This window comes from Lutjanus erythropterus, chromosome 12, assembly GCF_056507025.1.
Source record: "Lutjanus erythropterus isolate fLutEry1 chromosome 12, fLutEry1.hap2, whole genome shotgun sequence".
NCBI classification, from domain to species: domain Eukaryota; kingdom Metazoa; phylum Chordata; class Actinopteri; order Lutjaniformes; family Lutjanidae; genus Lutjanus; species Lutjanus erythropterus.
Window position 1 is genome coordinate 11607893 of NC_139328.1, and position 27557 is coordinate 11635449.

General features: G+C 39.4%; 2 protein-coding genes across 3 annotated transcripts; both read left to right on the plus strand.

Annotated features, from left to right (window-relative positions):
- The first annotated feature begins 432 nt into the window (after positions 1 to 432).
- On the plus strand, positions 433 to 9301 carry kncn (kinocilin). Of its 2 annotated transcripts, XM_084732536.1 has the most exons (5): positions 434 to 1027; positions 2949 to 3017; positions 3855 to 3926; positions 5261 to 5354; positions 8969 to 9301. In XM_084732536.1, the coding sequence occupies exons 1-5, from the start codon at positions 880 to 882 to the stop codon at positions 9042 to 9044; spliced, it is 459 nt and encodes a 152-aa protein (XP_084588662.1). In that variant the 5' UTR covers positions 434 to 879; the 3' UTR covers positions 9045 to 9301. The 2 variants fall into 2 exon arrangements, with proteins under 2 accessions (XP_084588661.1, XP_084588662.1); XM_084732535.1 differs by lacking the exon at positions 3855 to 3926 and having other exon boundaries at positions 433 to 1027.
- A 3612-nt stretch (positions 9302 to 12913) lies between these two features.
- tmem275a (transmembrane protein 275a) lies at positions 12914 to 17812 on the plus strand. The gene is made up of 2 exons (XM_084732581.1): positions 12914 to 13313; positions 15980 to 17812. The coding sequence occupies exon 2, from the start codon at positions 16013 to 16015 to the stop codon at positions 16706 to 16708; it is 696 nt and encodes a 231-aa protein (XP_084588707.1). The 5' UTR covers positions 12914 to 13313; positions 15980 to 16012; the 3' UTR covers positions 16709 to 17812.
- The last annotated feature ends 9745 nt before the right edge of the window (positions 17813 to 27557 follow it).

Here is a 27557-nt window from a genome sequence, read left to right on the forward strand (position 1 = left end):
GCACAAACAACATATCACCCGCACTTATTAATAATAGATGGAGACATGTGGCTCTAGAAGAAAGGTAGAAGGAGTTTACCTGCTGAACAGGAAATGTGTCACTGTTTCTCCTCTACCCAGTAAGTTCATTTGTTATCCTGTTCAACGGTGTTTATCCTGCTTACCCTCTTTTTCCCTCTGTTGCCATGGATATGCTATTCCTATGGCAACTGCAGGCCTTTATGGATGGCCTCGGGCCCCCACCGTAGAGGACTCTCTGAACCTTTCATTACACATTCCCTTCAAGCTCACAGACAAATCACACAAGTAGCACATACTCCAACTCTGTCTATAACTGTCACCCTCTCTCTCTCTGCCCTCCCTCCTTCTCTCTTTGTGTCTCTCTGCTGCTCTGCCCCTCTAGTCATACTGCTGTCTCTCACTTTTAAGTCCTTGCTGCTCTGCACGTGTCCAAGACATGCAGCCACACAGCTGTTTGTCGTTCTAAGTCTACATTTGTCCTAAATTGCACTCTAGGCATTCACTCTGTATGTGATACTAGATGCCAGTGCTGGTTGGAAGAGGACTGTGATCAGATTTGTGGCACGCGTATCGCTGTCATAAGAGTCAGCGCCCCCAGCTTTCTAATTTTCGGTGGCACTGGAAACCAGAGCTCCATCTTTAAAGATGCATGAGACGTCTTGAGCAGGGGAGAATAGGGATGGAGGCTCTGCCAGAGAAAGTGTTTCTGTGTCAGAGAGAGTGAAAGAAAGAAAGATGGGGAGGGGCGAGGCTCGTGCAGATGACAGTAAAGTTGCTGGTGGCATTGAGGGCCCAAGTCGAAGCAGAGGGCAGTGTCAGGACACTGCGAATGGCAGGTGGGGGGCCTCCTCCTGCTGAATGAACCCAGTCAGTGTCGGGGAGTACCATGGGCTACGGGTGGGCTCAGCCCTGCTCAGCATTGTGGCGGGCTGTATCATCATTGGGGTGTCCAGGGAGTGCGACGCTGATGCTGTAGGAGGTATCTTCCTGGGAGCAGGGGGCCTTGGTGAGTGTGTGTTTGAAACTTTTTAGGAACTTTTGATCTAGCTGTGGGAAAGATGTTTATTAACTGTTAAAAGTCTTTGGTTGAGCCTCCAAACCCATGTATTAATCTATTTCTGTACTGAATTTCACTGAATATTAATGGAAGATTAGTTAGTGTTAATAGTGGATTAAACATAATGTTCTGTAAGGTTCATTTTTAACAGTTAAAGATGCAGTGTTAACATTTTGCAATAAAATGTCTTAAAACTCTAGACCTATGTTATATATTTTGTTGAGTCTTTGATTTAGTCAAACACATCGAACCATAAGTTATTCAAGATAATGGAGCGTTTCCCACTAGCCACTAGTTGCTATAAATTCCAAAGAAACAAAGGATCAGAGAGTGAGGAAGGAAGTTGAATGTTGGTTTTACAGTTATTTTTATCACATTAGTAAGAGCAATGAGATCTCAAACAATGAGGAAACAAAGCTCATGTCAACAAAATACAAGGGTTAAAAAAAGGTTTTTGTGGTTTGAGGAGGACACATTCATATCTGATGGATACACTGAGAATTGTTTGTTCGACAGTATCAAAAATTCAGATGAAAGATCTGTGGCTTGTGACATTTTCCATTCTCCATTCTTGAAAAACACACCCTGTGATCATTTGATACAATGGTGTAACTAGAGCCAGCTGACAACCCGACGAGTTGCACTGCCAAGATAAACTGCTTTCCTGGAGAGAAAGAGCAAAGGGCAGGGCTTTTGATCTAAGGGGGACAACATTTGCATGCATTGCTAATGTGAAATGTATTCTCACTGATGATTTGATCAGCTTTCAATAATTAATCTGTCTCTCTAATGTATACAAGAATTTGGCCAATCAAAACGGTGCACAGCAGCTTGACAGAGACATTCACTCTGGCAGCACTTGTGCAGCTAAGTAGCATCTAATTATGTGTTTTGGGGCTTGTGTGCCTTGATGCCTCCTCCAACACATAGGCTGACTAATGAGTATGAACAGAGTGTTCTCTCGACAGATTCTTTTCACTCCTTCTGCAGTTTCATGACATTTTAAGCACAGACATGCATCACAGCCACCCTCAGGACCTGCCAGGGTTTAATGCCAGCTCTTGTGGCTTGTAAGGGAAATCAATAACTGTGTTGAATTGGAGCAGAGTGCCACTGAGAGGCACACGAGCCCTGTGGTTCAGATATTACTTTATACGTTGAGTTGAACGGGAAGAAACATCACGCTGTATCTGCTACACTAAAAATAATCTGAAGGCTATTTCATCAAACAGCCTCATTGTTCGTCGTGATGTCTGCAAGTATGAGAACTTCTATGAAAGAGGGAAGAGAGTTTTTCTACCCTCTGGTGTGGCACACAGGCAATCTATGGCACTATGAGCAAATGTAATTAGCAGATTGCAATAACAGAGATTAGATTTATGATTTTATATCGCAATGAAATTTGATATCCCTATATAATGAGATTTTTGGTGAAGCCTGTAGTACGAAATATTTTCCTCCACTACTGGTTTTATGACAGTCAAGTGCAAATTCAGGGAAAGGAATAAATATTGATCATGATTTCTCTTGAATCCAATCCATGTTGACAGTGACAATACAATTTATCAATTATTACTTCTGAATTATTCAGCCGACAGTGATTAGGAAACTGTAGTAAAAGCAATGATTTTATATCCTTGATCAAATTAATGACCAGGTAGCTCAGTTGGTAGAGTATTCGCCCTGTTTATGAGGCTGTGAGTCCTCTGCAGTGGCCTTAGGTTCCATTCTCATCTATGTTCCTTTGCTGCCTGTCATTCCTCTGCTCTCTCTCCTCCTTTCCTGTCATATCTTCAGCTATACTATAAATTAAAGGCATAAAAGCCCCCCAGAGTTTTTCTTTAAATTAATAATGATATCTGCTTCCCAGGCCTGCTCATATCGGTCTACCCCTTCATAAAAGCCTGGCTGAACGTCAACCATATTCTTCCATCCTTTGGTAAGTGATTTGATATTTGTATTTGATATTTGATATTGTTTAAATAGTGCTAAATTTAACTACACTTTAAAGGGATAGTTTGGATAGTTGGTTAGTTTGGATTATTAGAAGTGGGGTAATATTGTACTTATTGATAGTCAGTGTATTACCTACAGTAGATAGTGGTCACCCCTGGCTTTGAGAAGCAGCAGGAGTACCTGCATAGCTTATATTTAGAACATTGTCACTGCTTTCATTTGCCATCGGACAGCCTTTTCTTGTATTATATAAGCCAAATATCGCTCTCTTCAAACCAACCAGACTCCAATTGAAAAAACAGCAATTTTACCTTGCAGAACACAGGAGTTGTGGGTCAACCGTTTGCTTGATCTGTTGGTTTGTTTTTGTTGTTGTGTGTCTTTGATGTTTTACAGTGCTAGTTTTGATTCACTGAAATCACACAGTAACACAAAGTAACAAATCAGGGCAGTTGCAAACCAACACCTCCCTTGTTTTGTTAGGTAAAATTGCAGATTTTGCCAGTGGAGTCTGGTTGGTTTGGAGAGAGCAATATTTGGCTTATATAATGGTGGTTTCCCATCAGAAGAGGCTTTCTGATAGCAAGGTATAGTGTACACTGATATTGATATTCTTAGCTGGCTAAAATATGTTTAACTGCTGTCTTTGTCCACAGCAGTGCATTGTATAGCTTCTGTGTTGGTACTCCACTCTGCTTCTCCAAACTGGGGGCTTGTCAATTGTAGGTAATACAGTTCCATTTCAAATAGTCCGACCTATCCCTTTAAAATCTTGTTTCATCACACGTGCCATGCTGTGATAAGTATGCAAATTCCCCAGGAAACTTCAGAGTGCACCCCACACCTGCCAGTCCCGCTCCTGAACAACCTGTGGAGACACTAAGGAGAGAAGGTGAGCGAGTCTGAGAGTCAGACTTTTCCTCTGTGTTTCAACGGAAAGGCAGTGAACCACATGCAGCTATCATATAACATTCAAAGATACTGTGTCCAGTTTGCTACTTGATAGTGAGCCATCATGTCCATGACTGTTATAACAAATCTGACACCAGTCAGAACACTGGAGAGCTAGTAGTTAACACCAGTGAGAGAGCTGAGGTGTCTCGGTGTCTAGGTGGTTATTGCAGAGCACCAGTCATCTCTTTAATATCTCACGGGGTGCAATTGAATTGTAACCAAAAATGGCATGCTTTCTTCTGTCATAACCACTTTTTTTTTTATCAAGATGGAAGACATTATCAGGGAAAGGTGTAAGAACAGAAACACAAGAAGACAGAGAGAGAAAAGAGACACACACAAAAAAAATACATGTAAAACGTAGCACTTTTTCAAATGTTAGTTCATCAAAACAATCAAGGTTTAAATATACATCATATTATCATCACACAGCAAATGTACAGTAATTACATTACTGAGCAGCCAACCCTACTAGTATGAAAATAGATGAATAACACTTTAAAAAAAGACCTACATGTTTGTGCTCCAATGAAAACAACTAAAATAAGAATATAATATACATATTTGAATCAAACAATGAAAGTTAATATTGTATCTATGCCTGTAACAGAAGTCATTTGAATACCTGACACTGAAAATGTGAACTTATATAGAAATAAAGAACTATGGTATGGCAATTTGCACGTCTCATTTAATAGAATCAGAGACTAACTTAACTTTATTTGTTTATTTGATAGGATCAGAGCATCTGCATAAAGAAGAAGATGTAAACAAGCCAGATTTTAGCCAGTATGCTAATTTACATCCATAGTCCCTCAGCAGGTAACAAAAATAGATAGATTATAAGAGACAATATACAAATACAAATATAAAGAACAGAAGTAAAACCAGACATAATACACTGTGCAACATGTCGAGTTAAAAGGGACCACAGTTCTGGTTTGCCTTAAGCCATTGTTTGAGATGAGTCTTAAATTGTCATCATTGCTACGGCTGAGATAATCCTGGGCCAATTCCCCTCTGTTATGGCTATTTAACTACACCTTTCCAGTCATTTAGAAGCTGCAGCTGCTCATACACGCCTGTAACAGCTTTTCATTTTACCCAGTTGTACGTGGTGGATGATAATAGACAATCCAAGTATGTGTTGTGCCTTTTTCCTGTGACAGTTCATAGTACTATACAGCTGTCTGATTTCCACAGATTGGTCAAACATGTAGTGATAAACTGAATGATGCAGTGTGTTTACCTGCTCTCTTGTGCTCTTGGCAGGGACTCAGAGTCAACTAAACCTGGAACGTTCAAAGAGTCGAATGGGAGCCTTTGTGGAGGGCGGACCGATGGCTGAGACCAACCCAGACGAGGGGTATGAGACCAATATTACATCCTGTGAATTATGTTCATATGCAGTTAATGTGGATTAGTGATTTACACACAAGAGCAAGAAGTTGTGGGATGTTAATAGAGTGTAATAAAGGTAAGGATGAGCAGGGTGGGAGAGATGGAACTGATCTTTAACACCAGAGTCCACCAGAGAGGGTTCACATCCCATTTGAAGTCACTACTACAGTCATTTCCTCACCTTAAAAATCATAATATTTCTCTTTAATTTCTTAAACTTAAATCTAATTTATTCATCTTTTGTTATACGCAAGTAAATGTAATCTGGGCTGCACTGCATTGCTCTAAAACATAATAAACCTATCCAAAATATTACATATGAACACTGTTCTCTGTAGAAAAATATGAGATAAAAACTCGTGCCTTTAAAAGAATACATGCACACACAGGCACATTTGCATATGCCCAACCTCAACATTGGGTTGACAAGAAGTTCCTTCAAGTCCTGCCTCTCTGTCAGGTTTAGTGTAGTTCCTGGTAAGAGTAATGGTCTGCCTTAGTGCTCCTCATGGTCCAGCAGGGGTCAGCACTTGGCCTAATTTCATTCTTAATTTACATGCTATCTATTTCTCGCTCACAGTATCAGTTTCCAGTTTAAGCAGAATGAGGATTTATTTGAGCTTCGTTACCAGGTCAGCATCAGTCATGTGTTTGATGTTTAACTTATAGTAGCCATGTGAATTGATTGTATTGTTTGTCAGGAGCGCAGGCAGACATCTGCTCATCTTCCTTTTCTTGAGAGTAGGAAAAAAGTGTTTCCAGCTCTGGCTCCATTTGCATTTCTCTTTCATTCAGATGACATTTCAGCCGTCAGGCCTTCTTCAAGATCAACAATCATAGGACACAGGCACTGGTATGTTATACAGACCACACCCTAGTAACATGTGTTACTAGGGCGTGGCCAACGATGCTTAGATAATCATGTTTCACCATTTGGATGGGAAAAAAAACAAGCAGTCAAAACTGTTTTCTTTAAATCATGATGGGGATCTTTCCCTCAACTTAGGCAAGTTTTAATCATTGCAATGACAGACAAAAATATTAAATTTAACGTATTCTGTTATGATGTTGTTGTTTAATTTAATTTAATGTGAAGACTAGACTTGTTGTATAAAAAATATTTTGTGGAAAGTTTTACTTCCTACAATAGACAGCCGAAAAAATCTGAGACCCTCATAACTGACCCAGATTTTAATGCCTCCTGATGTGTCCTTGATTATTATTGGAATGCTATACTATTTTTACACACTGTTGTCTTCTGTCAACAAATACAGCAGGAATGTTTTGGATGCATCACAAGTAGATACCAAGAGATTAATTAAGTGATACATCAAAGAATTTTAATGACATGTTTTCTAGTCCATAAAGCTGTTTGACTATCACCGTCAAGTCAGTGAAACAATCATTTTTACTTACTTTAGTAACAAATGATGTTCAGTACGCATGTAGTTGTTCTTGTACTGGGCCGTTATGAGTTCATGATGTCCTGCCGGTCTCTTCAAAGCAGAGCCATGATTTGACCTACAGTGTTTAGACCAGTGTGTCTGCTTTTACCTCACAGAGTTCATTTTTGGGTGAGGCGGTCGCTGTGAGGCATGAGCTGATATGGATTGATGTATGAGAAGTGATGGCTTATTAATCAGATTTTGTATTACTTTTTTTCCCTCCTCTCTATGCAACAGTTTAGAGGAGAAAATGGTTTGGTGAAAAAATATGAGGTTCACTTTTAAAATAGAGTTTACTCTGTTTACTTTTGCAGGAATAAACTGTTGCACTGATTCACGGACAGAATTGTCATTGATGATATGAGGACAGAAGTGCTGGGGTGTAATTAACTGCATGTAGTTCACTTACTGGTTTAACTACATTTTGCAGCAGTTGAATGGTACTAACTGTATTGAAATCTCAGAAGCCTTTTCAGTAGTATCTACTTTGGGTCATGTAGTTTATATAGTTAATAACAAACTACACATTCATAGGATTCTCATGACGTTTCACCTGTTGTTTGATCTGCAATCGAATATTATGTGTTTCCCCAGAAATGTAGCATTTTCCTGATGTCATCTCTACACTTGCTCCCTTTCCTCTCCTTAGAACACATTCTCAGGTTTTGTCCTGAGGACTGGCCTGTCCTGGTCCCTAAATCAAACACACCTACACTACAGTTCAGTTGTGCCTCCATGTAACAATATGAGATTCCAGACCACTTTTTGCAAGCTAATTAAGAGTAGTTAACATGCAGTCTCACTACCTTTCCTTGTGAAGTAGCTAGTAGTACAGCTTTAAAGTGGTTTCCCAAACACTGGAGGACAGGTAGACAATAAATGTATTACAAACTGTCAGGAGAACAGCCAACAAAACACCTTACGTAAGAACATGTGGTTTTTTTGTTGTCTGTCCAAACCAGTTAGCAGAGAAAAGTGGACTTTCAAAAGTGAACATCGCCTCATTTTCATAGGCAGACAGCCACTTTGGATGTTTTTGTTATGGCAACCCAAATACTGAATAGATTTTCAATTATGTGACGCCAAGCATATGCATAAACACATTGTCCTTCAAAACTAAGCATTTTTACAAACCTGTGAGGTATTATGTGAAACAGTCACATTTTTTGCAGTGCCAATGTTAGATACCTTACTGATTTTATCAGCTTCAAGTATGATCCAAAGAGGTTATAAATTACCTGTAAAATGCTTTGTTTAGTCTTAAGGACTGATATCTGTCTTTTGAAGAAAATAGCAGGTTAATTTAACAATTTTTAATGGAAAAAATCCGTTTGACCTCAGTCACTAAATAATAAAGAATAAAGTCAAGTCAAGTTTATTGTTAGAGCACACTTAAAAACAACAAACACTGACCTTTGCCATGCTTTACAAACAGATTAAAAATATAATGCAGGAAAAACAAACACAAGCATAGGATTGATAAGTAAAACTACATACATAAATAATAAAAACACAATATTTTGATAAAATCGTAACACAAACAACATTGGCCATACAACAAAATACAATATAGATGATAAAAGCAGACTGTGGACAGGTATGTCTTCATATGTCTTCATAATGATGACTGAGAGGCTAAAGAGAAGAGATGAGTCTTTATGGTTTAAGTTATCGATGAAGAGGGAAAATCTAATTGTCAGTGGTAAACTATTGCACGATTTAGGGCCAACAACTGAAAGTGCTCAATCCTCTGTGTTTTTTAGCCGAGTGTGTGGAACTGAGAGCAGTGATTGGTTGCCAGATCTGAGGGGATGAGAGTTTGAAGAGGGGATGAGTAGTTCTGAGATGCAGCCTGGTGCCTGGCCACACTGTGCTTTAAAAACAAATAAAAGAAATGAATCATGGATTCATTCACTGCATCAGGTTCATTTAATACATTATACACATAGCAATGCTTTATCTGTTTATTACACTAATATAAATTTTGGATGACTTAAGGGAACAAAGTAATATAGGCTGTCAGGAATAGAAAAAAATTTCATTATTTTTCCACAAGATGTTTAAGTTCAGCTTTATTAGAAAGACACAATACAGCATCCCTTGCTGACATGAGTCATGCTGTGGTGTATTGCAGGACATCCTCAGACATGCCAGACGTCTTATCGAGACGGAAACTTAAGCAGTCGCCTTCTGATCAAGACCAGCCGTGACGCCATCACATGACCTGACAGACTGATATCATTCAACATATCTTCTTCACTGGGATTCTTTCAAATGTGGGACAAAGAACGTTGATTTTAATCTTTCTGAAACATTATTTTTCTGTTGCACCTGCTGAACTCGTCCTGTTTGTTGAGATCATCTCATTATGTTGTGCTGATGTGGTCTAATAAACATCTCCAAAGATTCATTATGATTGTTAGTGAAGTTTTTTCCTACTTCCTGACACTGAATGAAGCAGATTAAACCCAGCAGTCCCACTTGTGTGCAGCTCATCTCATCAACACACAATGTTCTCAGCCAGCAATTAAGAAATTATTACGATCGTTATGTGATGAAGGGATTCGTACAGCTCAGGTTCCCCTGCCTGTATTTGTCATGAGCGAAACAAATTGGAATACATGCATGTGTACGCACACACACACACACACACACACAGACAAACAAATAGCTACTTCCTTTGCCTGCATACAGTGAACTGCACCCCCGCAGTGAAACATAATACATTGATATTCAGGACAGCACAGGCAGAATGGCTGCTGCATGGGAAGTGGCGTGGGGAAGAACGCTGTGCTCTGACAAAAACTGTGACGTGCTGTGAGGCTGAATAATGCAGACAACAGGAGCCTGAGGAGGCTGCGGTGCCTTGATGACAACCAGCCGTTTGATTGTCAGGCCTCAAATCACAATGCCACAATCCCACAATCCATCTGTGTCTGTGTGGAGTTTAACAATGGATACCCAGAAAAGATACATACAGTTATCTATCCCATCACCGCTCAGAAGGCAATGAAAAACCCTGGACCTCACCTTAAAACCAGACCTGTGAACATTTAAAGGCCCAAATCACACAAAACCCCCACAAAAAAATCACCTACATTTTCCCAATTACCTCCAGATGTGTCCAGCCACATCTGTATTTTGCATCTAAACAGATTCATGATAATTTTGTCAGTGCAATGGGCAGGTTTTGAATGCTCACTTGAAGCATGTTCTGATCCCATACTGATTCAGATACCTGAACTTTACCCACAGAATATTGAGTAGAGTAAAACATACTCTTTAAAATGTAAAAAAAAAGAGAATCAGAGGTTAGGATGGAAGCCACAAGTGTTTGTGGTCTTACAGGCGAAAATCAAACAGTGGACCTTCAATTCCATTGTCAGTTCTGCCTCTGTCAAAAATGAACATTTTCCTCAGGCTTTCAGGTATCAATGGTGACAATTTCTAATCCAGCGACAACTTCTCTAAAGGATTAATGAGCTGTAAGTAATGTTATGAATTACAACTGATGCTTAGCCCATAAAGAGATAATTCTGATTATTTGAAATGTGGTTGTATGAGGCACCTATAGTATATGTATTACCTACAGTAGATGGCAGTGGGCACGCCCCTAGTTTGGAGAAGCAGAGAGGAGTACCAGCACAGAAGCTTAGTTATTGCTGTGGACAATGTCAGCAACAAAATGTATTTTAACCACCTAAAAAGGCCCACCTCAAAAGTTTAACTGTATTCTGTATTTGCAATATTTTCACTGCTTTATCTTGTTGTCAGACAGCGTTTTCTGAAGAGAAAATGAAGTTATATAAGACAAATATTATGTCTTTCTACAAGGAGTCTGGTAGATTTTAAGAGAGTCGTGTTTGGCTTATATGACAGCAATTTTCTGTTGGAAAAGGCTGTCTGATGGCAAAGTAAACTATTTTAATTTGATTATTTTATAAGTGGCAGAATATATTTTTCTGCTGACCTTGTCCACAAAGGTACATTGCTGGACTTCACTGGTGTTCTCTGCTTCTCCAAACAGAGGGTGTGTGGATCGGCATCTACTGTAGCTGATACACTGACGGAAGTAAGTACCTCATACAAATAAAACTGTCCCTTAAAAAGGTTTTTGAGTTGCCAGGTGGTGTTTATCCTCCTTCAGCAGAACATTTGCTTTGTCTTTTTAGTTGTTTAAATCACCAGAAAGACTCCTCCAACTGGTTGACCTCTAACCTTCTTTTTTAACCATTAAAGGGCCAGTATGTAGGATTTAGTGTCATCTGAGCTGGCAGATTGCAAACACCTCACCTCACTCTCAGCTTCCCAGCATGTAGAAGAACCCACAGTGGCCATGAAACTAGGAGAAAACATGAAAGGCCCGAGAGCCAGGCTTTAGTTTGTCTGTTCTGAGCTACTGTAGAAGTAGCGGACCTGTGCCCTCTGTAGATAAAAGTGTCTCATTTTAAGGTAATGAAAACACCATGATTCTTATTCTGATCAGGGGAGAAATCAAAAGTGAAACAAAATTGAATGAATATGATTTATGTAGGAGAATTCGATGATGCTAACTCTTATTTTTACTAAAATTCAATTTCAATCAAGTTGTTTGCACAGTTATTTTTAATAAATGGTAATAATTGTGGGATGGGGGTGTGTGAACTTTTTTCTGCTTCTGAAAACCACTGTTATATACAAATAAAAACATAATTATGAATATTATATGACATTTCTGCCATATTTTGCCAACACATCCTGGTAAGTCATACACTCTGGACCTTTGACATTTAATTATAGACGAGCTACTAACTTCTGGGTAATAACAACTGTAATATAAAATCTGTTAGTCTGATCCCTTCGTAACCTTTTGTACTTTTTTACTCGCCTGTATAGGTTCACACATAGTGCAGTCTGGTACTCTGACCCACATATAACTCTTTTCGACTGGCTATACCTAACCACAAGGCCACTTTGAACCAGCTCGACGCACCCTTAGTTTCGTTCCAAGAAGAGGAACTTACAGTGGTGGGCTCGCTCCTTCTACTATCAAAGAAGCTCTATTACATCCTGTGTTTGTCACACTTCTGCAGACAACTTCCACTGTATGACTGTTTGACCTTTTTGCAAAGAATGAACTACAAGAAAGACAATTTCTCTCTCAAGTCTTTATTTCAAGATCATACTAATTAAAATTTCTGCAACAAAACTTATGAGGTGACTCTTGGCCTTTTATGAATAACATTTATAGTTACAAATTATATGGATTATTATATGAATTATAAGTAAGTTAGGAACTCATGACCCTTTATTAATGACTTATTGATGACTCAACAGCTACTAAGGTTGATCTAATTAATGACTTATTACTAACTCATTAATTTATTAACCATTAATTAAGGCAATTAAGGTAAAACTTAGGAACCTTTTATAAAGAGTGCTTTATACATTATTATATTATTTAAGAGCTGAAACATGATAACAAGTAAACTGAAGGCAGTGACTTGTTCAGGTAAGTTGTGCTTTATTGTCACCAATGTTGGGCAATCACACAACCAACAAGACAATACAGACAGAGGCATAATAATAAATACATACAACAAAAATAGAAGATAAAATGTTACACATGCCTGGCTAGATAGAAAATATAAATACCTTTACATTATGAAAATAAGGAATATTACTATATTTGTAATGTAGAAAATAAGAGGATTGTTCGCCTGTTCAGTAGAGTTATGGTCAATATAGATTCAGTTCAAATCTGAAAGACAAAATCAGATTAAATTTCAACATAAATTGCGGAAAAATTAAAAATGCTGCAAGCAACAAGTAGGCTAAATGTGAAGGTGAGGTGGCGAGCCATAGGCAAGGTGACACACACACACACACACACACACACACACACACACACACACAGACACAGGTTGAGCAGTGGTAAAGGACGGCTGGGTGAGGAGGAGGAGGAGGAGGAGGAAGAGGAGGAGGCAGGACGGTCGCATCCAGAGGTCTACGGACGAGGCTCTGCGCGACAGATCAAACATGAAATAATGATTTTTAATAATAGTAAATAATAATAATAAAAAAAAATAAAATAAAACACATCGTCTGCTGGAGGGATGCCTCGGTCGGTTTCCCTCCATTTGCGCTGCAGGACGACCTGTCAGGTGCTACGTGCGTCTCTGTCCACATCAGGAGTAGCGCGGTGAGAGGAAATGTCTCACCTCCTGACTGGTCTTCATCCTCTCTCCTCTCCTGTCCTCGGGTTGAATCTTCCTCAGCAGGTCGGGTGAATCGGCTCGCTCTGTGTGTCTGATTGAATGGCTGTCATGACTTGTGCCCTCAGGACTCAGAAGCAACGACAGCAGGATGAAAATCCCTCGTTTGGTCTTCACGCGTCCTCTCAACCTCTTAGTAATTAAAGGCCGGTAATTAGAGCGGGAATCACGGTGAAAATCTGCTGATGAAACCATGGAGAGACCTTCAGTGTGTCGACAGAAAGGGTAAGATCTGCTCTTACGTTTTAATTTCACAGGAATGCAACACATCAGTGCACTGAGGATGCTTTTATATCTTAGCAAAGCCTAGTTCATACAAATGTACCCACTGTTTGTAATGTAGGGTCATAGATTTACTGATGAACACATTTATAAAGCAAATGATCACATCTCCCCTTCACATCCCCCCTCTCCATTTGCACTGTAAGCTCTTGAATGGGGTGCATGCTGGAATGAAAGGGCTGATTTGATTGCAACTAATCTGAAATGCTTTCCCCCAGTGGCCTGGCAGGCACCAGTGAAGCAGCTGCAATGTGATTTTAACACATTTCGCCTCATAAAACAATAAAATATAAATAGCAGTTATGATCGATCATGGTGAATTATTAAAGAGCAGCCCAGGAGTTTTTAAAAATGGTGATGCAAGAGTCACAGGGTGCAAGCATCATTAGTGGAGCAACACATATCTCATCTGTTGCTCTATTGCTGTTCATTTCAGTCTTTAAATTGATTTTTTTTTCTAGAGTTTTGAGTTTAATTTTGAGCAAAACAAGCTAAATTAGATATAGAAACATATTTCAGTTCATTTTTTAAGATTTCAGTATTGGAAAGTATTCTCAATATGCATGTGGGACAAACTTCTGGTGTCATCAGTATAGACTACAGTAAGTTAACTGGAGACAGTGGTATCCTATGTATTCTGCTCATGGGTTCAGTTTAAGTTTATTCACAAAACAATTAAATTACAATCATAGAAGACATGTTGAAGACATGTGAAATGGGGCACAGCGATAAGCTAACTCAAGCTTAAAATAAATGAAGCAAATAATGGTACTACTTTACAATAAGACTACTTTTATAAATGATTACTACATGTTTTATGATTAGGTTGTAAAGACTTTGTAAATCATTAATAAGCTTTTACAACAGATTAGATTAAAAGGGCAACACTGACCTGTTGCTCGCCAAATAGTGAGCCCACATTTATCTGTGCTGTTAAGTCTCATTGCTCCATTAGCTTATTTTATCTTCTCCATCTGCAGCATTTTTACCTGTCAGCGTCATCACCTATTTGTTACTAGCATCTAAACACCATCGGCAAATCTTAATAGTCAAAAAGTTTGGAATATCAAATTAATATATGAAACCAGATGGTTGGTATCTTCTTCACGACAGAATCCCAGATGTGCTGCAGCTGGTAATCTTCCTTTACTTGGTGTAGTCATCAATAAATGGTGATGTGTTTCACACATTACAATAAGTCTCCCTTTTGCCAGTTATAAATAGTAGTAACTCAGTAGTAAGATTAAATAGTGGTAAGCAGTAACTGGATTTACCACATAGTGAGCCCTCATCAATGTATAAAAACTGTATTATAGCTTGTTTTATTTATAAAGTGTTTGCTACCTAATTAATAACCTAATTATGAACTATGTCATAAATAATTTTTAAGGTTTGTCTTATTGTAAAGTTGTACCCAAATAATATTTCAAATATATGCTTTCTAAAATGTTTAGGTTTGAGTGTATTATTCAGTAACATTTTCAACCTGCAAGTCAACTAGGACAAATCAAAAGCCTTAAAAAGCGAAAAACTAATTCAACAAACCTAAAAAGCTACTTAATTTAAGACATTTTTCAATCAGTCTAAACATTGGTTAGATAGGTAAGATACAATAAATAGAGACATATGGCAGGTGGAAATAACAGCACAGTTTAAATGGATTGCAGAGTAGATGAACTAGTTGTTCAGGTTTGCAGATATATTTCCATTGTCGATTATCTGTCAATTATTTTCTCAATTAATTCATTCATTATTTTGTCTATAAAACGCCAGAAAATGGTGAAAAATGTGGACCAGTGTTTCCAAAGCCCAAGATGATGTCCTCAAATGTCTTATGTTGTCCACAACACAAAGATATTCAGTTTACAGTCACAGAAGACTAAAGAAACCAGAAAATATTCACACTGAGACACTGAATCAGAGATATTTGAATTTTTACCATAAAAATTACTCAAACTGATTAATCGATTATTAAAATAATTGGCCATTAATTTAATAGTTGACAACGAACAGATAAATCATTGCATCTCTAGTCATAATATGTCCGTCCACCACCTCTCATGATATTTGTAGTTTATTGGAGCAGCAGGGCAGAGAGATGAGTGTCAGAGCTCACTGATGGATTACACAGACCCTCTCAGGAAGGACACTTCACTGTGCTCACCATGATGATTAGATAGATATCCAGTGATACTAGTGCACAGAACAAGAGCAGTGTAATGCGTACACTCATAAGAGGCAGTTTGTTTTATTTAATTGCGTGTAGCGCTGCAACAATTAGTCAGTTAATCAACTGGATGATCATAAAGAAATTAGTTGCCAACTGTTTTTAAAAATCGATTAATCGTTCAGTCACTTTTCAAGCAAAAATGTCAAACATTTGCTGCTGTTTACTGCTTTTCTTTGTCATTTATGATAATAAATTCAGTGTCTTTTGGACTTGGACATTTGGTTAGACGAAAATAACAATTTGACGACACCCCTCTGGAAATCTTTTCACAATTTTTAGACATTTTATAGCCTAAACAAGTAAGAGAATTATTGGCAGATTAACTGTTAATGTGTGTATCTATAATAAAAACTGGTGTATCATGTGTTTTTATTTCCAGACAAAGATGTTTCCTTGCTGTGACTTTATCTAAATGTTGCCATGGGGAAGAGTTTGGACTGAGACACAGGGACATTTGATCACACAGTGGATGAGACAGCCTGGAGGTGAAGACATGGTCATCACTGACAGAAACAGCGGCACCCCTGTTCCTAAAAAGGAGGCCCAGAAGAAGACGAGGAGGAAGTCTCGCCCTCATGGCCTGCCCTCTCCGGCGCTCTGCTGTGCCTGCGGCCTCTGCATCATGCTGGCTGGACTCAACATCACCCTGGTGGGAGCGTTCGCCTTCACCACACTGGTGCCTTCTGCCAACCCCCCGATCATCATCGGACCCATCCTACTGCTGGTGGCCTTCTCCTTTTTCGGGGCGTGTTGCGTGTGCAGCCGCCTCCCCCCTCCCCACAGCTCACGGAGGTCTAAGGTGGGCGGCAGGGGCGCGGGACTGATGGGACACGGTGGGCTGGCCGGTGGGGCGGCGTTTGAAATAGAGACCAGCGAGCACACCTTGCAGGACACCACAGCTGTGCAGCTCAGCCCCACGTCCTCGCCTGGATCGTCCCAGGCGTCCAGCCCAGAGAAAGAGGCTCCTGATCTACCCGGCCCCTGCAAGCTCTTCACCATGGAGACCAATGGCCCTTCTTCTGTTTCCGCCACCGCAGTCTACTCAGCCTCCACAGCAGCAGGAGGGGAGGTGAGGCTCAACCTGCCACGTGAAGAAGTGGTCACCTAGCAGCACAGAAACTCTTCCAAGGCCGGAGCGCTGGCAGTGTAAATATCCTTCTGGGCTGAGGGCTTGCTGAGTGTGATTGTGTCCTCTAGTTTACGTGGTGCCATATTTCTGGTAGTGACAAGTCGTCGACAGTATGCTTTTGATTTTCTTGCTGTGCAGCCAACTGGTAATTAGCATGCAAAGTTAATGGAACATCCAAGTATTTGTGGATCATAGGTTTTGGAATTCAAATTCCTACCTCTCTCTTGTGCTGTTTTTCCTACAGGTCTTTGTTCTTAACGTGGGGCATTATGAAGAGTTTTCATGTAGAAATCCAACTAAGTGTCTGAAACCATAAACATTGATCTTTTTCACTGTTACTCTGGTTCATGGAAACCTCAGCTGTCAGCAGTGATTTGAGAGGGCTCGCCTGAAGAATGTGATTGTTGATTTGCTCTTAAAGATTAGATGTGAAAGGTCATCAGTGAACTGTACAGCTACATCTGTAGAGACATTTGGCATTTTGTGTGCCGTTCTCAGTGCTGAACTTGTTTTGGGGGCATAAAATATTGTAGGTCACAGGGGTCCCAAAGCAATATTCTCTTACCTGAGATTAAATTCTTGGCATTTACAGTTCTTCTCAAAAGTAACTGATCACACGTGACTTGTCTACAGCCAATACATTTGTAATAAACAATGGTGTATATGGAACAGTGTGTTACAGAACATTTACATGCAACTGTATAATGTTGGATTGTGGAAGCGTTATTCCCATAGTTTGACAAACTTTTGTTATCACACCAACATTAACACTGTGAACATTATGTTTGTCACCATATTTGTTGAAGATAATTGCAACTCAAATCACGTTTCGGACCCCAGTAAGAATAGGGGCAGAATTTGCTGCAGCTAATGGGGATCCTAATAAACTAAACAGTTTTAAAAGGATAGCTTGGATTTTTTGAAATGGGTTTGCATGAGGTTTTTATCCATAGCCAGAGTTACCTACAGTAAGTCAGCACGTCCTGAGCTTAGGAAGCTAAGCAATGCAATGCTGTGGACAGAGTCAGCAGCAAAACATATTTTGGCAACTAGGAAAGGGCAATATTAATTATAAATAATATCTAGATGTCTTTATAGACTTTGCTGGTTATGTTTTGTGCATGTAAATGTCATATCCTGGTTTCAGAACGCAACCCAACAGTATATTAAATAGGGCTGGTTGAATCAAATATCTCAATATTTTGGAACAAATCGGCCTACTTCTGTCAATATTGTAGGGATGAATACTGGTGCTTTCACAAAATATTAACATAGTCAGATTTTTTTAATCAATAATCATCAGTAATGTGGATACAATGACTAAGTGTGTAAAGACAAATACTAGAACAGCTAGAGAAGTCTGCTAAGTTCAGAAAAGAACATTACTCCAATGCAGCCTTTAAAACCAGGAAAAGACAACACTAAAATCTAGAATATCTCATCTCATCTCATATCAATATATTGCCCTATTAGCCACTAGGATATTTTCAACACTTTATCTTTTTGCAAAAACAGCAGCAGCTTTGGTAAATCTGAACTAACTTCTTAAAACAGAAAAGTCACACAATAGCACACGCAAAGTAACAGATTTAGGCGGCATTCTGTGAGGTAAAATGAGTGATTTTGCAAGTGGAATAAGAGAGAATTATATTTGGCTTATATAACAGAGGTTTCCTGTCAGAGGCAGCTGTCTGACAGCAAACTAAAGTGGTAAAGGTGCTCTAAATATAACATACACTTAATTTTACATGGATTTTTTTTCAGGTAGGCCTTTTTTAGATGGCTAACATACATTTTGCTGCTGACCCTGTCCACAGCAGTACATTGCTTTGCTTCGTACACCTGCTGCTGCACACTGTGGGTGTGTTGACCATCATCTGCTGTCGGTTAATACGCTGACTAAGGAAAAATACCTCATTAAACCCTTCTTCAAAAAAATCCCAACTATCCCTTTGTCACATTCATGATGATTTTTTCAGTGATTTATATACAGTGTAATGCAATTTAGATTATGATCCAGGTGAAATAGGGACTTACAGATGAGGACGAAATTATTACCCCCCCCCAGTGAAATTTTCATTTTCAGGTATTTGCCCAGTGCTGTTAAATAGAGCAAGGAATTTTTAACACAGCTTTTCCAAACCCCCTAGTTTTATTTTGGATGCTTACATTATTTTACTTTGCACACAGAAACAAAATTATTTCACAAAAACCAAAAACTACCAGGGTCAAAGTTATTAGCCCCCCTGATGTTAATAGTCAGTTGTGTATCCTTTTTCCTGGATAACAGCCTGCAGTCGTTTGTTGTAGTTCTCAACAAGTCTCAGACACGTCTCCTGAGGACTCCCAGCCCGTCCGTCTTTGGCGAATCTCTCAGGCTCCTCCAGATTTGATGGTCCTCTGGCATGGACCTTGGTCTTCAGTTCACCCCACAGATTTTCAATGGGATTCAAGTCAGGGCTTAGTGCAGGCCACTCAGTAATGTTCACTTTGGTCTTCTGGAGGAAGTTCTTCACCAGGTGCGACGTTTGTTTTAGGTTGTTGTCGTGCTGGAAAACAAAGCGACGACCCAGACCCAGTTTTGCTGCTGACTGCTTTAGGTTTTCTTTCAAAATCTTCATCTGTCCTTCTTTCTTCATGATTCCTTCCACCTTGACAAGATTCCCAGTTCCAGGCGCACTGAAGCATCCCCACAGCATAATACTCCCACCACTGTGTTTCACTGTGAAGACGGTGTTCTTTGGGTTATACGCCTCTCCCTTCTTTCTCCAAACATAAGCTCTGTGGCCAGATAGCTGTAGTTTTGTCTCATCTGACCAAAGGACACGCTTCCACTATACATAATCTTTCTCCAGGTTGTCCTTAGCATACTTCAGTCTGACTTGAAGGTGTCTGTTCTACAGAAGTGGAGTTCTTCTTGGTCTGCAAACTCACAGTCCATTCCTGTGCAGGGCTCTAGTGATTGTCTTCTTTGAGACTACAATTCTTGACTTGGCTAAGTCATTCACTAGTGACTTGGCAGTTGCTCTGGGGTCTTTAGACACATCTCTCACTAGTTTTCTTTCCAGAGTCTGAATCGTTGGCTTCCTACCTCTGCCAGGTTTGTTCTGTACTGTGTGGCTCTCTTTGAATTTCTTACTGATACGTCTCACTCCAGTTCTTGACACTTGGAAACGCTGTGATAACTTTGTATATCCTTCTCCTGCTTTGTGAGCATCAACAATTCAGTCTAAACTGATTTCATTTTTTTTTTGGCATGATGCTTTCTCAAGTGACAGCTCAACCCCTTACTGAAGTTTTTATACAGTGTGTAAATTGGAAGATAACCCTCAGTTTTAACTTGATTTTACAAGCTTTGAGCATTACAAAGTTAAAGCACATCATTGCACAACACTGGTTTGTGCTATGGCTCAATAAAAAGGTCAGTTCTTAAGGGGCTAATAATATTGACCCTGGTAATAATTTTTCTGAGATAATTCTGTTATTGTGTGCAAATAAAAATAATTTATGCTTTCTAAAGAAAACTAGTATGTTTAGAAATGCTATGTTGAAAATTCCTTGCTCTGTTAGAAAAGAGCTTGGGAAAATTTTGGAAAAAAATTTCATAGGGGGACTTTTTATTTTGTCCTCAACTGTAGCTCATTGTAAGGCATAAAAATGTGTCCTAATGATGATTCTGTCATCATGAATTTGAATTTATTGAACTTGAGTTCATGTTTTACAAATGTGAACATGTGAATTTCACAGTATTGAATTCTCATTTTGAATGATATGACAAACTTGAACATATTTGGCGACGGTGACCAGCAGAGAAAGGGTGAAATTCAGGACTGGGAAGTTGGGGGTGTGACATCAGAAGGATTAAAATTAGAAATTAGAAAAACATCAGACTCTAACTTTGATCATTTGTTAATATTATGTAGGTCAGTTGCAGATTCTGAGGATGATATGAAGCTCAAGACACACAAATCATTGTGCAGAGGTGACAGGTGTGTTACAGTCATTTTAACATCTTTTCAGCAGATAAGATTGTCATTAAGCTGGAGGAGCTTACAAACACCTTTTTAAACATATTTCTGTCAGAAATTCCTCCTGCGGTGGTGGCCTCTATCTCTGTTATGTGTTTTAAATCAGGTCGCATGACATCAACAATCTATTATCAGTCAATCAGTGCTGTAGTAAAAGTGAAACAACTTAACAACTTAAGACACATTAATAATACTCTGACCTATTTTTCGAAAACAAACAGGACATTTTTAATATTTAACAGCAGGAGTTAGAGCCTACAAAAGTGATTTGAATTTGAATTTCGGGACAAACAGGACAGGATTTGGGATTCAGGACAACAGATTGTGATGCAGGAATGTCCTGAATTTTTCGGGACACCTGGTCACCCCATATTTGTCAGAGGGTTTCCTCCACTGGACCTACAGCAGTAAACACAATATGGACAAGCCAAGAAGTCTGACAGAGTTTAGATATTTAGAAAGTATCTGTTCCCCATCACTGTGATGTCTTCTTGTCAGTTATGAACTTGACTGGTCAAACGAGACATTCAAACCCTGATTTCCTTTGAAAGGAAAGTTGCCTTAGACTGAGATATCAGGATCAAACTAATGAGGGCTATAATAAAAGTGCACAATGGCATTTTTCTTCAGAAAGCCTTTGTTTGGCTCTGGATTTCTATTCCATATTGTTCAGAAAGCTTCACCAACTTTTTGTGGATGTAACAAATGCATGCAACTGGCTTAAATGTTTCATCTCTGAAGTTCAGCAGGAGTGGCAGGAGAGTGAACACCTGCACACAGGTATACAGTCCAGTGATCAGAGCATTCCCTTATACAGTATTAACCTTCGTTATTTGTGATACAGCTCCTCAAAGGGACCAGTTTTTCTGTCAGAGCTCTCTCTATCTTGTGCCAAATCAGAGTGCTGAGCTTGTTTTTGCATGTTCAGAGAACTGACTCATGGAAATGCAAACATCCTGTTGTGAAGTATCGGTGTTATCTGTGTGTTTTAATTTGTGTAGCAACACTTATACAAAAATCTGGAAAATGTAAAGGATAGAATATTTTTGTGAAGATTATAATTTGTTTATTTTAAAAGTAACCGATCCAAATGTGAATCCTTCAGAAAGATAAAAATAAAAAGCTCTTTCAGTAGAACATGAGGTTGCTCATTATGTATGCATGGCATGACACCATGTTCTTGCTACATTGCATTTTGTGTCATCATGAAGTGAAATGAATAAAAATGGCCAACTGGATTTGTTGCAAATTAAATTTCAAGCAAGTTCGGTGCGATCTTGTAAGATCTTGTCGTTTCTCGGGCCATGATCATCTTTACAAGCATTGTTCATTCCAAGAGAGAGTCTATAAAAACTCTCACGGCTGTTTGTAGGAAAACAAGACATAAAACATAAATGTTTACCCAGATATGTCAGGAAGAAGGTCACCATAAAAAAAGCTGGAGACTTTGTGTTTCAGTATATCTTTCCAGACCAAACCAGCCTCCTGTTCACCTGAGACAAGGCTCCTTCCACTGCCACAACTAACTGTTGATTAATCTCCCAATTCTTCTCTGAAATAATAGATTTGTCATCTGATTTATAAAATATCAGAAAACCGTTCAACACTGTTTATTATAAATGGCTGGCACACAAAACTTTTAATATGCAGCCTGAAATGGAGTCTTAACTTTCACACAGTGCATGCTGGGAAGTCTGCTGCACCTGCACTCTAAAAATCATGTTGAACTAACCCATTTTTACTGAATTGTCTGTACAAGAAAATAATAAGTTGATGTAGTTTTATGTTGAGACAGCAGAACATTTTGGTGTTCAGCAGAACACTGCAACTCTTGTAGTTATGTATTATTGTTATCTTAAATGACACAAATTATTTGTTTTACTGAAACAGAAATTGATGTCATGAACATAAGAAACATTGAATATATATTTTTACAACTGTTTTTTTTAGTTAATTCAGCGTTTGAAATATATGCTAAGTGCACAATTAATGTGTTGTTAATTGATCTTGAGCTAATTAGACCATATCAGCTTCATACATATTAGTAAAATGAAAGAAAAAATCAAAACTTGTTGACTCAACATAAAAAATTATGTCTCTCACAATAGCTGAGTTTTTGTGTTAAGTGAACATAAAGGTTTCATGTAATTTTGAGAGTCCCAAACAACTGTATAGACACCTAAATATTGAGTCATGGATAAACTGGGATTTAATAATATAAAACAAGTGTGTATCTCCTTTGAAATTTTCAAATCCAGGCTGGAACATGTGTTTTATTTTACCAATTATTAGAGTTAAAATGAATGCTGAATGTTACATTAATGAAGATATTTATGGAGACTGGCAGCAGTAAGGTAGGCACTCACTGAACTCCAACTCCAGAGTGTGTATTTTCAGAGCAGTGGGCTTTTGTTTTCAGGATAACAGGCTTAACTTTACATTGTTATTATAAACAGCTGATCAACTTACAGTGTAGAACTCATTGTTCCTGCAGCCTGCCTGATCTTCAGTCCTGGGAGGAGGACAGGTGGGAAACAACTTACCGTTTAACTCTAATTCACTATTTGGACTGCAACCCTCATTTGTGAATACTGGGGTCTTAGATATTTCTCCTTTAGCCATTTATAAAAATGGTTTCTGATTAATTTGATGGTTTTTTTTTACTAATCAAATTCTATTGTGAAAATCTAAGGCTGGCTGGTTGAAAATCCGGTCTGAACAAGAAATACTCTCCCACCCCTTAACACATCACATCAATATGGCCTTGAGTGAAACACTCAATATGCTCATGTGTGTTTAAACTTGTTACCACTGGAGGGCGCCAGAGCTCAGTCTATGACTTTGCAGAGAAGTTACATAAATGTGGTGTTTTATATGAAGCCAATAGATGTCAGTAGATCATAAGAAGCCTTTGTTGGCTGTTGTCGAGGCTGTCAGAGAACTGATGGTGCAGCAGATCAAGTTTAAGTGAATCTAATGACATAGTAAATTGCATATTGATTATTGGTTTGCAAAATCATTATAAAATGATTGATAGGATTGCGTTCAGAAGCTTGCAAGATAAACCTGCCAAATGTGTAAGTCACAATCACGTATCTATTAAGATTTCTTATCACTGTTTCACTAGGGTTGGGAAATCTCAGCTGATTGCACTAATTACATCAAAGTTATGACCGTATCATTTAGAGTGTCCACGGTGCTGATAAAGCTCTCTTGTGCTCATGCAATAGGGAAGGCACAGATCTGGGGTGCCCTACTTTCTGAGGCAGCTCGCAAATGACAAAATGGACTCATGATCTTTTTTTCTGTCAGAGAGGCTCAGAAACACAATGATGTTCAATTTCACAGTGGAATTTTTGATGAAAGTTTAAATTTGGAGTTGCAGTATGAGCTTGAGTCTTGGTGGGCAGTAGAAAATGAAAGACTGCAGGGATTTAGAGGCACTGATTTATAAGAGGATGTTGTGACAGAATAAAAATCCTGCACATATAGAAAAACAATACGATTTTGACTGACCCACTTCTCTGTTCTGCTCCTTACGCTGCCTGTCTGATGCATTTTTACGTAAGTTTACAGTAATGATGAGGTAGAGGAGTTTGAAGCAGCAGATGGTGGGTTGAGGCTGGTTACTGTACAAGCCAGGCAGGGAACTCAGCCAAGACACTGAGGCTGTCACATATCTAACGGCAGCAGGAAAACCCACACTAGAACGCGTTATATTTTGGAAAAACATGAAAACTACTCAACCACTTCCATCTTTCAGCTGCTTCCAGGTTTATGTTGCGTTACACAGAACATTTCCCATGTGGCTACTGTCAAACATGCCTACTTCCTACATCTTCTGCTTGTTGGCCTTCACCAGAGAGGCTCATAAAACATATTAAATGTTTAGCCAGCTGGAGGCTGCAGGATTTATTGCCCTGTGGAGGTGAACAGGTTTGTAGGTAAACTGCGACCTGAGCAGAATATTTGCATGTTTATGCTCCTGGCGGGCAAAGGTCAGGTCAGGGTTTACCGTTGCAGTTAAGCTTACTTTTTCAAAAAAAAAGGACTGAATGGGGGCCACCCTTTTGCCCTTTGAAACTCCATGTTTCCCCATCACCTGAGACTTCTGTTAAAATCAATTTTATAAGTGGAAAAAGCACAAGAGCGAAGTCTGCACGCCGTTACAACGGTCAAAACATCATTTTATCTTGCCCTTTCGATTCCTTTTAGCAATGGTTGTTTTACAGCTCTACAGTACAAGAATGCAGACTTCCTTATTGCCTAAATAAAGTTACTGGACAGCTTCTTTGGCGCAACCCTTTCATGACGAATTATATGATCAATGATAAATGTGTCTTGCATACACATTGTCTTTGACCTGGATTTCTCTTATCATAGCAGCATGCACCCCATGACCGCAAAATGTTGACTTTTGATGTTCCGCAAACAAGAAGAACAGAGAAATATGTTCATTTCTGTCAGAAAATCGAAGTGAAAGTGGACACAGACGTGCTGTAAACAAGCAGTAGTAAATGTTCACACTGCCATTGTTTGTCTCTGTCATAATACTACTGTATATTTGCATTCTGCATCCATGTTTAATCCAGGAACACTTCAGCGTCAGCTGTCTTCTTTCAGCACCCCTGTGTTACAAAACCACAGACAAGGCTGTTGGTACATCAAATATTATGGGTGTAAAGTCTCTCTTTGTTGACATCTTTGACCAGATTGTAATATTGCTGTTGTTCATACACATATCGAGCTGCAGTTATGACTGAGACTGATTGTTCGTGATGCTCAGATACTGTGTCAACAACTGGAAAGGTATGGAAATCAGAGGGGTGGCAAGCATGCACAGCTAACCTCGGCTGCAGCGGACGCATGTCTTCACGACGAGATACTGCACACTGACAAAACACTGCTGCATCCACACACACACTCACACCTGCAATCTCAAGCATCCCATCCGCTCTAAACCGGAGCGTGGCGGATCCCGACGCTCTGTTCATGTGGTCCTGTGTGTGGATGTGCTTGTGTGTGAGAACATTCTCAGTTGAATGAGTCGGCAGAGGAGGGGGATGGAGGGTGTAATCAAGCTGAAAAGATTAGGGGAAGACGAGCTGCTGAGGATCTATGAGAGCAGACACTGGTTATATAACCCTAACCCAGTTCACTCCGCTTCCAAAGACGGGCTGGGGAGGGACGACAAGGAGGATTTACTGAACTGGGGTGAATCCTTGTGTTTAGACCAAAATGAACCAGGACAGTTGGTTATCTGCACGCACTGTCGATTCAAGATGACAATGGGTGTCAAATTCTTATTCAAAGACCGTTTCTCCAGGTCAGCAAAGAGGTTATAGATTGCTTTGTCAGACTGCAAGCACTGATTCTTTAGTGAAGGAAAAAATGTTAATGATTTTGAGTTTTGATGTGATGAAGGCTTAATGCTGAAATGCATCACAGTTGGTTTGTTTTAAGGTCCAACACGCCATGACAATTAAGGCATTAAACTGTTTTAAAAGAGAATTTTTGCTGTGATTTTTGTGCACACATGGACCCTTCATTTTGAAGAAATAGTGTGTCAAGGGTCATTTGTTCCATTCAAAGGTTCCATTAAGAACCCATTTGGCAGACATAGTTCTTCAAGGACAGTTGAAATTCTTGAAGGGTTCTTTGTACCATAATATAAAAGGGTTCTCAGCAGAACTCCCTGGTTGGTTTCTTGATAAAACCTTTGGAATGTAAAGGGGATCTTGGTAGTACCTAAAGTAGAACCCTCTCGGTGGGCTCTGGATGAAACCATTGGAATATAAAAGGGTCTTCAGCAGAACCCCCTAGATGGGTTCTAGATAAAAAAACCCTTTGAATATAAAAAGGTTTGCAGCAGAACTCCCTAAGCGGGTTCTAAATAAAACCCTTGGAATATAAAAAGGTTTGTGGTGGAACCCCCTGGGTGGATTCTATATACACCCTTGTAAGGTGTAAATTTTCTGGATCAAAGCCCCAGAGATGGTTCTGAGTGAATGGTTCTCCTTTAGAATCTCTCATAAGTGGTCCTGGGAGGACCCTTTCACAGATGGTTCTAGATATAACCCTTTATGTTGGGTTCTAGATAGAACCCTCCGAAAGGGTTCCAAATGTAACCTTCATGAAAGGCTCTCCTAGAGCCTAAAAAGAGTTCTCTGATGGGGACAAGCCAAAGAACCTTTTATGGTTCTAGCTAGTACCTATTTTTAGAGTGTCCAAAGGGCACCTCAAACAAACACATTTTGAGTCCAGGGAGCACTGTTACTCAAACATGTTTTGATTGGCTTGTTTACTGCACAAGAAAATGCAAACGATTTGTTTAAGACCAACTTTATGTTCACCTTTGGTTATTGCTTCATTGCACTGGTGAGTACAACAACATATTTCAGGCCCTCCCTGCAACCCTGCAAGTGTTTACTCAAGATTGTTTGCAGAGTACCTTTGAACACATTATTTAATCAGAAAACATATCAAAGTCGGCTCCATTCTAAGTGTAGATAGGGGTGTTTTGGTGTGCCATGCATGGACGGGCCTCGTGACTGGGCTGTTTCTGTGGGTCTCCCTGACATGAGCTGTTTGAGGGCGACACGGAGAAGAAAGCTCCCCACAGATCAGGGGACCAAAGATGCAGCAGATTTTGATCAGGACCATTGAGGGTCCTAATAGTATTGCCGCAGTGCTCTGCATACCAATGGCAGCTGACAATGGGTCCCTCGCCATTCTTAACTCCTCCATTCACCCCTCAGTAAACGGCAGTTTATTCAAGTGGCTGAGCTGTTGCATAACCT